This window comes from Pelmatolapia mariae, linkage group LG7 (genome assembly GCF_036321145.2).
Source record: "Pelmatolapia mariae isolate MD_Pm_ZW linkage group LG7, Pm_UMD_F_2, whole genome shotgun sequence".
Classification (NCBI taxonomy): domain Eukaryota; kingdom Metazoa; phylum Chordata; class Actinopteri; order Cichliformes; family Cichlidae; genus Pelmatolapia; species Pelmatolapia mariae.
The window spans coordinates 9,545,278-9,558,859 of NC_086233.1; the positions used below are offsets into that span (position 1 = coordinate 9,545,278).

Below are 13,582 nucleotides of genomic sequence, written 5' to 3' on the forward strand. Positions count from 1 at the left end.
AGTTGCAGCATTTTCCTTAACAGGCTCTATAGAGAATAGGACCGAAAATTTTGGCATCTTGTAGTTTGTTACTCTTCCTTACAAAAGGCAATATAAATTTCTCTTCACGGGCAATCTCAGATTCAGCTTCTGTCACATCAGGTAAGAGAACATTAAAATACCATCTTTATCTAGATGTTTTTCATATTTGTCAGTGTATTTTGCTATTAAATTGATATTTTGATATTTACCTCTTTAGAATGCTAAAACATATTTTATATTCCATCTTAAGTAGCTTGAACATAAATTACAAATCATTTAGGGTTTAGTAGACAGCTGTCAGTTTTAAGAAGAAAGTGAAAGAATTATTGTGAATGCTTATTTGTTTTTTCTACTGATTAGCCTTTTTTAGATGATTACTTAGTTAAACTTTAAAGAAATTCAACAGAAAAAAGGAGTTAAACGGGTTGTAGAGCTTTTAACCTTTAAAGCTCAGTGAACATTTTAGCTATTAGCTCTAGGCTATAGATACAGAAGTGTTATGCTTTTGGCTTTAGCAAATTTCTCCTGCATCTATACAGCTGAATAAATGGATTGCATTGAAAAAAAAAATGTAACTGCCAGGTTTTTGAGCATTAAAATTATAGCTCTGGTTCTGCTACATCTGCAGCAAAAAAAAAAAGAAAAAAAAAAAAGAACAAAATAATCTATATTTGTTAAATCTAACGCTGCAAATGCAGATTCTGTGGAAAACTGTTTTAAATTAACGCAGTCCCAAAATAATCCTGTGACAAGTTGCATGTTGTCTCTGTCTATAGAATCATAAGTTTGTTATTGTACTACACAATTTGTTAAGTTAAGACTTGTAATGAGTAGCTGGAAAACTCGTAAAACTCATAAAATTTGGTACTTTATTTTGCACAGCATTTGCATAACCTAACATTTATTTACCTTTTACCAGTTGCTTCCCAATGGACATTACAGTGTGAGGGTACAAACTAAAAGATTGATGGTAAGTTCATGTTGCTTAGGATAAGTTCAACCATTGGCAACCACTGGCATGGTTGAGCTTATCTCAACCCAATGGTTCTCTCAACCATGAGCTTATCTCAAGAAAATAATGCACAGTTTTGCATTTTCAATTCATAACTGTACCCATGACTAGACAAAAGCATCAGTGAAATTAATTTGATGTAATACTGTGCAAAATAAAAAGCCTGTGTAAGAAAAATGGAATTAGAGGCTGCATGTATGAGCTGTACATAATTGACCTTATGTGCAGCAGTAGAACTTGGGGTGCCTACTTTAAATCTGGCAGAAAATATCTTAATTGGTGGCTTAACTGGAATTTCTGTGGTTATTGGTGTTCATGTATATTAAGAGTATTTGGAAACACATTTTCATTGAAATAGCCTAAATGTGTTATTTTATTTACATAAACATACAATCTTACCCCCAGCCGGTCACAGCAGATGGTTGCCCGTCCCTGAGCCTGCTTTTGCCAGAAATGTCTTCTTTTTAAAAGGGAGTTTCGCCTTCCCAAGTTTGCTAAAGTGCTTGCTTATAGGGGGTTGTCTGTTTGTTGGGGTTTCTCAGTATTATTGTGGGTTCTTTACCTTATTATATTAAGCACCTTGAGGCAACTGTTGTTGTGACACTATATAAATAAAATGAATTTGAACTGAATAGAGTACATGTAATTTTTGAAGACAAGCCTCTTTGAACCACACCCTAAACCCAATATTTAAATTTTTGCAACATTTTAAGTGCTAGCATTGCCATTTTCAGGGATTCTAGTCTAATCAAACCTTCAATGTCTCTAATCAAAGCATCCCAACATGAACACAAAGTGATATTACCTTTATGAAGTAATAAAGTCAAAGTTATTTACAACTATTTCGTTTTTCCCAAACATGTAATCTGCTAAACAGATTCATAGTTTGGTTTAAAATTGATTCAAGGAGTAAACTCTGGCAACCATTAGCTGCTTTAAAATAATTTTGAAAGGTAGGCAAATTTGAAGTGGCAAGAACATTCAACTCATGTTTGGCTAACGGGTGAGTGGCTTCACTACAGGAACATAACCAGGATCTCTGACAGGGAAGAGAGATAGTGTTGACAGAGGTCAAGATAAGGTTATTGTAGATCGAGTCTTGGTGTCACAAAGTAAGCTCAGGAGGAGCACTTGGTCCTCCTGGCAAACACTCAACAAAAAAATATGGGTGGAGAATGGGCGAAAAGGTTGTGAACAGATAAGTCCTTTCATCTGCAAGTAACAGGGAAGATAGACTGGAGCTCACAAGTGGCTGAAGGAGTTCAGTCACCTAGTAAACTGAGCTCCAGAGAAAATGGTTTCTAGAACTCTGAAGTAATAACTGGAGGGATGACCAAGAATCTGGGTTAAAATTCTAGTGTTAAACAAAGAAGAGCACAAATTCAAACAGGTAACAAAGAAGGCCTGGCAATCACAATGTTGGCACAATCTGGCAGAGAACTGTGACTCAGCCCAGCCTTAAAACATGCAACACTTGACTGCTCAAATCAGGACAGATGCCAAAAGGACAGCTCAAGTAGGATGACTCCAACCTGACATTTGTGTTTTAATTTGATCATGTGACAGTGATAATGCACAGATAACACAATTCAGCTATTTACTGTAACCTAATTGCGGTGTTCACCGTATGCACATATTACTAACAAGCTCTGAAAATGTGAAGTATAACTGCATGCTTACAATGCTTCTCATAACTCCAGTTGTACGCATGTTATTTTGCCTGTGCGTGCGTGCGTGTGTGTGTGTGTGTGTGTGTGCATGAATCCACTCATGTGACTGTCCTTCACAGTCAGTGGTCAGGCTTCAGTAAGTAGTAAGTAATCACAAATGACATGTATTGATCAGCCTAGAAAACAGCCTAAAGCAATAGCTTTAGAAAGACAAAGTTATGTCATTAGTGGAAAGAGACACCCAGTGATAGCTTCACCATGTACTAAAAGCAATGATATGTCTGGGCATCTAGGATTTTTATTTTTTTTTATGTTTTTGTATTTTTTGCAATAATAAACTGACAGAACATTGTCAATGCTGAAATAATGATTAATACTTGTATGGGTTAAAACTGTTTTTATATATGTAATAGGAAATGTTTTTATTAAACATTGTAATTTTGTAAATATTTTAATATGTAAGCACTTCATAGAAAACTCCTAATATAAATGGGTACAATTTCATAACATTGCAACCAAAATGGCTCATATAAATAGTTTATAAAGCTGGTCAACCAAATGTTTATTTGCCACTGATATCTGTTGTCCCGCCTTTAGAGGGTAGGTGACTTATGATGATATTGTAAATAACTTGCAATCGAGAATTATTTGCAAAAAAAAGTTGGAATCTTTTGCAGAGGAAATGATGAAGAGATTCATTCATAAGTTCCTACCGATCATAGCACAGAAACAGCAATGAAGTTCAGACAATGGACTCATCTGCTAGATCTCAGTACAGAATTTGTTACTGCCTTTTACAAGATCTTACTGCAGTGACAAGTGTAGTCTGGACTGGTAGGGCTGCAGGTCTGATCCTGTGGTGTCCTCGGGATTCCCATATGCTTGTTTGCCATTAACCTAGGGACCATTTTTGATCTGAGGACACCACAAGGGTTACGCGAGGTTGGCTTTTAACCTGAAGAGCCTTGAATGGTGCGCAAAACTAGCAGCCATCTGGCTGATGGAAGTAGAAAGGAATTTTTCCTTCCTACTGTCGCAAAGTGCTCATTGGGGTTCACTTGTCATTTCCTCTCTAACGTTTTGCCAACAGCACCTTGAGTCCTGTGTGACCAAGCCCATTACATCTTAAAGACCTCATAAGTACCACAGCATCCCAATAGAGCACTTCTCTGTAAGAGTGCAAGATTGTTGTGATTCTTAGACGTTCCAAAAGGACGATGTAAGCAGAACTTACAGGTACCAGGCCCCTCCCCAGTGGAATCAGTTTCAAGTTTGGGTTTGGGAAGCAGACATGTTTTTTATAACTTCAAACTTTCAGTTTGAATAAAACGTTGATGGAAAAAAAAGACCACATAGGGAATTGCCACCTGGTGCTTTTTCTCGTGCTTCAGTATTCATATTTCCATGGTAATCTTCTGTCATCTTGTTTCTGTTCCAGGATGGATCACCATGAATGGCAACAGGGAAGAAGTAGGGGTCATAGGCACTATGATGATGATGATGGTGAGTAAGAAAAAACACTAACTGAAAAAAAGTTTTGCCATGAGAGAGAAAACTGAGGAAGTGCCCTGAATTTTTTTTAAACTCTGAGGTCTAAGTCATCTTCAGTGATGATCCCAACCCTTGCCCTGAACTATAAACCTTTGTTTTGGAGAAACACAAAAGGTACATGCTTCCTCACCCTCTTCCTGCCACTATCCCCTGTTTCTTCTGTCACTCCAGTTACTGCTAAATGTTTCTCCAGTGTCTTCAGAAATTTGTCAAGTATAGGTGACGTCCTTACCCTCTGCAATTACGTTGAACATTTTATTACTTTCTAACAGATTTTGCTCTATTATCCTTGACAACATAGCTCCACTTAATTTAAAAACCCAGAAAAAACTAATTTAGGTGGTATTCCCAGACTAAATACATCTACTTGTGAACTGTGCTTCTAGGAGGGCAGAGCACAAATTGAAAAACAGATACATTTCATGTATGACATCTGATTTTTAAAACCTGTTAGATGCTGCATAATGCTGAAACCAGTCAGAAGTTTTTAGAATACGTTCCCATTTTCAGAGCACCCCTCAAGCTCTGACTGCATTGATCAGATCCAAATGAAATGTTTCTCTCTCCATCTCAGAGGCCCAGCCATTCTACATCGGTGTTCCAGTTTCCCACCGGCGGAAAAGGCGCAGACATCACTCCTATGCCAGCGATGCCAACCGTGATTCACGACATACACACTATGATCACCATACACAGCGAGAACACTCACATCGAGGATATTATAACAAAGACGAGCACTATAATGATGAAGAGGATGGCGAAGAGTGTCGTGAGCATGCCGATCCTACAGGTTAGAAATCAAAAGTTTTTCATAAAAGTATCCATAAGTGTTGAATAAAAGTGACTGTTTGCCTTTTTTTCTTGTGTTTTTTTAAGATTGACATACTTAATTTACTCCGTCATCCAGTAATTATATAATAATAATTACAATTATTGTATAACTAATAATAACAGTAATTAAACTGCAACATATTACCACTATGCACAAAAGATCAGAAAACAAGTTCATGCAAAAGTATCACTAGGCAAGATACTGAACCCTGAGTTGCTCCACTGCATTCATCAGAGTGTGAGTGTGTGTGACTGTTGGACAGAAATTACTAAGTGAATGGGTGAAAGAGTCTTGTGTTTCACAGTCAGTTCATCATATACATTCATATATACATTGGGTAAAACTGAACATGTCACCAATGTGTTACTGACTTAAAATTTTCACCAGATGTCAGTAACTACCCATCCAGTACACACATGCAAAGAAATCAAACCATAGATGTCCATGCATTTTCTCCATGTGCCATTTACAGCTGTTTCCTGCACTGTGTAGCTGTGTTATTTGTCATTAGTACTCATAAGTTATGAGTAACTATGATAAATAACACATGGAAAAAAGGATTAAATGCACATAGAAATGGAGATGCAAAAAGGCTTGGAAAGTCATTACACCAGCTGAACTCTATCAGTAATTAGAAAGCAATCCTGCTACTTAATGAATATTAATACCAGCTGGTTCTGTCCCAACTGATTTAAGCAAGATTTCCTCACCCTAGGAAAAAGCAGAGGAGTAAAAAGAATTATTAGAAGAGCTTTCCAAGAGCCAAGGACCACTTGTGGAGAGCTACAAAAAGACCTGGAATCAGCAGGGACAATTGTTTCAAAGAAAACAATAAGCAATACACTCAACTGCCATGGTCTGTATGCATGCTCACCATGCAAGACTCCATTCCTGAAGAAAAACTATATTGAAGCATTTAGACAAGCCTGTGAAATACTACAAAAATCGAACTCTTTGGATGCCAAAATACACACCAAAACGCACTGAACATCACCCCGGAAACATTATAGTGTTCTCCTGTGAAGTCTGGAGGTTGGAAAATCATGGTAGGTATAGGGGATAGCATCTCTTTCATTTGGTAAGTTTTCCGGAAGCGTTTGTTAACCACTGTGTTTATTGGATGGTACAACATCATTTGCACAAATGTAATGAGATTGATTGTTTTTCTGCCTATCAAGCTGGATGGATATGCTGGCATGCTGTAAAGGCTGAAATTCATTAGCTGTGAGCTGATACTGGGCAATTAACATTAGAAATCATTGCACTTGGCATTCATACATTCATTATACTGCAGTTTGTGATGTCTTTTCAACCAGTTGAATAAGTTAGTGTAGCTTTCCAGCGCAGACAACTCTTCAGCATGCATATGATTTATTTTTGGTTATTATTAATGCTAAATATGAAGTATTTTGAAGTATGGTGATCTGCTTTGAGGGGCAGGCTCTTCACCTTCTGCTATGCCAGACATTGATTTGTTACTAATCCAGACCAGAGATAAAAAGATCAACAGGTAATGAAATCACCACCTCTTGATCAATCAGTTCTCCAGAAAATAGACCCATCTTCTGTACTACAAGAACTATGGGGCTACATGGACACTGTGACTCTAACTCCCATGTTCAGCATTTCTACTAATTCCTTCTGAACAAAATTTCTTTTGTGTTTAGTTTACGCCAGGATGTGTTACAAAATGTTGCTCTCTGATATTGGTATAATCAGGCAGGGGGAGAACACATCTGCAAAACGCTGCAGCAACATCCGCTCTCTAGGCCTGTGTGAGATTGCCATTACAATGGAGGGAGGCAAGAATGGTTTGCTCTGTGGATGGTAGAAGCTGGTTTGAACAGATTTATTGCAGAATAACTTACACAGTTCTTTTAGTGTGTGAGACATGAATAATGAGCTCTGGTCAGTCAGTATCCCTTTCAAGATGCCGACTCGGGAGATTTCCTGAAACAGTGCCTGTGCCACACTCTTTACAGAAATGGTGTGCAGCGGCACTGTTTCGGGATAGCCTTCATAATATTGTTGTGATTTGGCGCTACATAAATAAAATTGAATTGAACTGAATTGATACTGCATTGCATAATCTACCAGAAAGAAGATATATCCCTATGCACCTCGGTTAAATGACATATGAGGTCCAAGCTGATGCCCTCAAACAGAACCTCAATTAACAGTCAAGCACAAAGACACTTTTAGAATTCCCCAAATGGCTGGCCAATAAAATTGGACCATTATTTGCTCCAAAGTTTTGTCATAACCCATATGACCTCTTATCCCATATTCATAGAATAACGTCAGTGTACTTTTGATCCTTGTGTGATCAGTTTTTATCACTTAGTCAAATGATAACTATAGAAGTGTCGTCACCAAACTACTGTAGTGGGAAATCTCCTGTGGACTAGATAGCTGGAGCTGACAGAGCCTCCAGAGAAGGCCCTTCTGTCTCCTCCTCCTCGGAGAACTGGGTGGCTTCCAGCCGATGTTGTGACTCCCACCACCTCCCTCAGCTGTGCTGAAAGGTGATCCTTGGGCAGGGTCGCAACAACATCCAAGCTGCCCAGTCAGTGGCAGTGGACCCACTCTGCAGTATCTGCTTGGGGAATACATTTTATAAGTTGTTAAGCTGTACCTTCCTAAAACTACTGAATGAAGTGCAAAGTGTACGTCACATTGTCATGGGAATTTCCATTTTACTGGTATATTTTTATGTTCTTTAGAGATTTTTATTACTACAGTGGCTTGCAAAAGTATTCGGCCCCCTTGAACTTTTCCACATTTTGTCACATTACAGCCACAAACATGAATCAATTTTATTGGAATTCCACGAGAAAGACCAATACAAAGTGGTGTACACGTGAGAAGTGGAACGAAAATCATACATGATTCCAAACATTTTTTACAAATAAATAACGAATATATAATGAGACCAAAATGGAACTTTTTGGCCAAAATGCAAAACGCTATGTGTGGCGGAAAACTAACACTGCACATCACTCTGAACACACTATCCCCACTGTCAAATATGGTGGTGGCAGCATCATGCTCTGGGGGTGCTTCTCTTCAGCAGGGACAGGGAAGCTGGTCAGAGTTGATGGGAAGATGGATGGAGCAAAATACAGGGAAATCTTGGAAGAAAACCTCTTGGAGTCTGCAAAAGACTTGAGACTGGGGCGGAGGTTCACCTTCTAGCAGGACAACGACCCTAAACATAAAACAAAACATATCCATGTGTTAGAATGGCCCAGTCAAAGTCCAGATCTAAGTCCAATCGAGAATCTGTGGCAAGATCTGAAAACTGCTGTTTACAAACGCTGTCCATCTAATCTGACTGAGCTGGAGCTGTTTTGCAAAGAAGAATGGGCAAGGATTTCAGTCTCTAGATGTGCAAAGCTGGTAGAGACATACCCTAAAAGACTGGCAGCTGTAATTGCAGCAAAAGGTGGTTCTACAAAGTATTGACTCAGGGGGCTGAATAATTACGCACACCCCACTTTTCAGTTATTTATTTGTAAAAAATGTTTGGAATCATGTATGATTTTCGTTCCACTTCTCACATGTACACCACTTTGTATTGGTCTTTCACGTGGAATTCCAATAAAATTGATTCATGTTTGTGGCTGTAATGTGACAAAATGTGGAAAGGTTCAAGGGGGCCGAATACTTCTGCAAGCCACTGTATTTGGTAACATCTCTGGAGTAGATGGTAGTCATGCGGACAATTTTTGTGGAGGTCATATGATCTGTTAAATCCCCTTAATGATTGGTTAGATGCTGACAATGCCACCCTTTTCATGTGAACCACCCCATTCATGTGACCATTTATTCTTATCACCAATGTTAGGGTAAGAGAATCTAGATAAGGGAAAGATATCCTGGCTATGTTGAACAAGCTTCGCAGTATAGGGCCCGGTTCATGAAACTTCAAGCTGCACGGTGCAGGGAACAGCTGTGACTGGCACATGCAGACACATGGCCAAGCACTGTATTTGAGAGCACCTAGTTGCTTTTACTTTGCATTTGAAAGAGAGTGTATTTTAATTTATTTTAAATATCGCTCACTCATTTAATTTTGGGAAGGCTAAATTTTATTAATTTAATTAATTGGGCCGCCCTACAGCCTAGTGTGGTAGTTTCTCTCATAGTCTGTGTGTATGCAATAGGAAAAGGGTGCTTTTTCTGCATTGTGTTGTGGATTACTGCCTCAAGTGAAGGGCTTCACGGATCTCAAGGGCCTGGACAGACTGGATGCTTTAGTAGTTTTTAGTGGTAAAGAAAGTGAAGCTTGAAGCATGAAGCTTTAAATTAAATGTCAATCTAGATGATCTTCACACATCACTCTAAAGTTAGGATAATTACTGAAAAACATTGATTTGTGTCCTGGTTACCTCCTGGTGGAGACATGTACATCCGTGTTTATTATCTGATTATCAGGCTTGGATAATTTGTAGAAAGTAGATGGAACTTATATGAATGCACTGAAAAAATTAATTTTGCCCTTCAAACTGTGCTGTTTTTTCCCCCCTTTTTGGCAACAAGGTATTTTTTCTGCTGCAGTACCATTAGTGGCCACTGTGTTACTGGAGGCCTAGGTAATCCCATCCAGATCAAGCATCTGGTTAGACACCATATTTCTAAGATTTTTAGGGCCCAATACAATAAACTTAGTTTTATCTGAACTTAGAAGCAGAAAATTAGAGGTCATCCAGGTCTACAGGAACCCTGTAGAACTCCATAATTGATTTTAGTGTGTGAAAAGGACACTTCGTTTACATGAAGAAATTGGAGTCTATTGGAAGTACATATGATTCAAACCACTGCAGCGCAGTAGCTTTAATATCTACAACAAGCTCTAATTGTTGCAGTAAAATATCATGGTCAACAATGAGGTATAGCAGCTCAAGCACAGAGATGAGTCCACTGTCAGAGGCCTTAATCATTTGTAACTTCATATCATATTTACAATTGAAGCATTAATTAAATTACATAGAGCTATTTTGCTTTACCTTAGCACTCAAATACATTCTATACAACGTGTCTCATTGAAACCATTCACACCCATTCAAAAAAACACTTTTTCTATACTTAAGTGCTTTCTGTCTAAAATTCACACTCTGATAAACACATTGGAGAGCAACTTGGGTTTGGTATCTTGCCCGGGGAAACACAGCACTATAAATACACACAGAAGAGCAATTAGTCACAGAATCAGATGACAGAACCAATCAGCAGCTGCCAGCTCTCCAATCAGGAAGGACCTGCAGAGACTCCTAAAGGCAGAGGACACACACAGAACAAAATCTAGCCACCGTGATCCAAAATATGGCCAGGGCTGTACCATCAAGTAAAACCTTATTCTCCCACTGCGGCGCAGCAATAGCACGCAGTGGCCACTCCGGACCAAAATGATGTTGTTTTAGTGCTTAGTTTATCACTGTTAGATGCAGGCCTTTTTATTTACCTTCGGAATTCACTACTGTGCTCATTACAGCAGTATACATCCCACCCAGCGCTAACACTAAAGAGGCGCTCTGTGAGCTGTACAGGGTGATCAGCAAGCTGCAGAACTCCAGCCCCAATGGACCGTTTATTATCGCTGGAGATTTCAACCATGCAAATCTCAAGTCAGAGCTTCTGAAATTTCATCATTATGTAGACTTTGTGACGAGAAAGGCAAACACACTGGATCATGTTTACACAAACATTCCCAATGCGTACCAAGTGAAGCCCTGCCCCCACATTGGTTATTCAGACCACTTGTCTGTCATGCTAATTCTGGCATTGCCCATCAAACGCTGCAAACTGGTTCTGAGACAAGTGAGAACCTGGCCTGCAGGAGCTCTCTCTGCTCTTCAGGACTGTTTTGAACACACTGACTGGGACATGTTCAGGGAGGCTGCAACACCACATCAACACATCATCTGTGACCAGCTACATCAGTAAGTGCATTGATGATGTCACTGTCTCCAAGACTATCCTAATATTCTCCAACCAGAAACTGGATGACTTCAGAGGTGCGTGAACTGCTAAAGACTTGAGACTCCGCCTTCAGAGCAGACGACAAGGGGGTCCTAGAAACAGTGAGGGCCACACTGAGCACTGGAGCCCCTCAGGGATGTGTGCTCAGCCCACTCCTGTTCACTCTGCAGACTCACGACTGTGCAGCAAAGCACAGCTCGAACCACATCATCAAGTTTTGGGTCTCATCAACAAGAATGGTGAGTCAGCATACAGAGAGGAGGTACAACAGCTAAAGGACTGATGCAGAGTCAACAACCTGTGTCTGAACATGGACAAAACAAAACAGATGATTGCTAACTTCAGTAGAGCACGGAGAGATCACTGACCACTTAACATTAATGGATCCTCTGTGGAGATCGCAAGAGCACCAAATTCCTTGGTGTTCACCTGACGGAGAACCTCTCCTGGTCCCTAAACACCAGCTCCATAACTAAGAAGGGCCAACAGCATTTCTACTTCCTGTGGAAGCTGAGAAAAGACTATCGAGAGTTTCCTAAGCAGCTTCATCACTGTGTGGTATGGTAACTCCACCGTATTGGATCACAAGACGGATGGTGATAGTGAGAACAGCTGAGAAGATCATTGGAACCTCTCTTCCCTCCATCACAGACACCTATTGCATCCACTGCATCTGCAAAACCACCAGCGATGTGGAGGACCCCACACATCCCTCACACACTTTTTTACCTTGCTGCCTTCTCGCAAGTGGTACTGGAGCATTCGGGCCCTCACTGCCAGACTGCGAAACAGTTTCTTCCCCCAAGCCGCCAGACTACTAAAGAATCAGTGACTGGTCTGACACACACACACACACCTCACTACCTAGACACTTTCATGCACACACGCACACACGCAAACCTTCAAACATCACGTTATGTGTTGCACAATGCTCAGTCTTTTGCACAACACACTGTAATTGTTGCACTTCTCTAATTCACTGTTGTGTCTGCACTGTCTTATGTCTGCAGTGTCTTATGTCTGTATCATTCTGTTCTGTCTGGTGTTGCCGTGTATTTGTTTAGGTTTTTTTTAATTTTATTTATTTATTTATTTTTTACAATTTTTGCACACGTGCACTTTATGTAGCCCTGTGTTGATTGTCTGTTATATGTAATATGTAGCACTATGGTCTTTAAGGAATGTTGTCTCGCTTCACTGTGTACTGTACCACTGCACATGGTTGAAATGACAGTAAAGCCACATGACTTGACTTGTCTAAAGCAAGACACAAGGGATGAAACTAGCAGAAAATACAGAAAAAGAAAATACATAAATACATGAAAGAAACATACACACCAAATACAGACTAAACAAACCAAGAAACAAGATATTTAAATTAACAAAACTTGAGAGTACATTAACTTAAAGACCCAGGAGCATGACATGTGTAGTTGAAAAAAATGCCCTAAAACAAAAAATCCTCAGTTCCAACCTTAAGTGGGTTATAGCATTCTGGCTAGTATTTAGAAAATAAGTAACACAGAAACATATTAGACTTTGCTGGTATTTTAACAACACAGCTAAATATATACACAGCAGTGGTGGAGGCACAAGATCTGGCCTTATCTATGCTATTAGCTAGATAATCCAAAGTTTCACCTGCATGAACAGAATTTAATTACGTAGTTGGTGTATATATGCACAGTATGTGATGAATGTTTTTGCAGCATGGTCCTGATCCCAAGCGGCCATGAAGTCTGAAGCCTGTAAGCTGATTAGAGCTGAGGAACTTAAAACTGTGTGCGCATGCATGCATGCGTGTATTATTTGGTGTGACTGTAAGTGTGTGTGGTATGCAGATTATTTTCACCTGCTCCTATCAGGATTCATATTAATGTAGAGCAAACGCAAGGTCTGAGATAGATAGGTTAAGGCACTGATGCAGTAATCGGAGACAAAAAGAAGAAGTTACGTTGGGGGCAATGTCCTTGTTTTTCTTGCATCTGAGTGTGTTAGTATTTGTGTTCAGGAGCAGAGTACTAGAAGGCTCTCTGGTGTGTATCAGCCCTCTTAAAGCCTCTGGCTCTTTGCTGATTTGGGGATTTTAGTGGATTTCTATCACAGCTTACAGAAATCTTTTTGTAGCTGCCTGACTGGTGCAGGTCTGCTCACCAAAACATTTGCAGCTAACTGAAATACCAAAAGACAAGCTGAAAAGACATATGAAAAAAGTGTGAATGTATGTCACTTGTCTCCACTCAAATAGTGTTGAGCCAAGGACAGTCAACTTTAACAAGAATAAGTTGGAGGGCTATATTTTCTTTCTGAGTCCAAAGTTTAAGGATATCTTACCTGTTACTTTTGGGATTTTGGCGTCTCTGGTCTAAGGATTTAGTGAGCATGGAAAACTCTGGGCTCTTTTTTCCATCAATTACAACCTCCCAGTGGACATTGCCAGGCTCCCAAATAGGTAAAGTTGAATAAATGAATAAAAAAGTAATACTAAAAAAATACCGTATTAACCTGAAATAA

The 13,582-nt window shown here is 39.5% G+C and overlaps 1 protein-coding gene across 16 annotated transcripts in view; it reads left to right on the forward strand.

Annotated features, from left to right (window-relative positions):
- slc4a5b (solute carrier family 4 member 5b) overlaps positions 1 to 13,582 on the forward strand; it is a 57,925-nt gene continuing 44,343 nt past the window's right edge. For 14 of the 16 annotated variants that reach the window (XR_010094296.1, XR_010094297.1, XR_010094299.1 and 11 more), the window contains exons 1-3: positions 1 to 141; positions 4,142 to 4,206; positions 4,829 to 5,044. Coding sequence is in view for 12 of the 16 variants with exons in the window: in XM_063477802.1 (XP_063333872.1) it covers positions 4,143 to 4,206; positions 4,829 to 5,044 (280 nt within the window). In the remaining 4 variants the exon portion in view is untranslated. Of the gene's footprint in view, positions 142 to 940; positions 992 to 4,141; positions 4,207 to 4,828; positions 5,045 to 13,233; positions 13,521 to 13,582 lie in introns of those variants that run through there. The other 2 variants (XM_063477803.1, XM_063477810.1) reach the window with 2 other exon arrangements.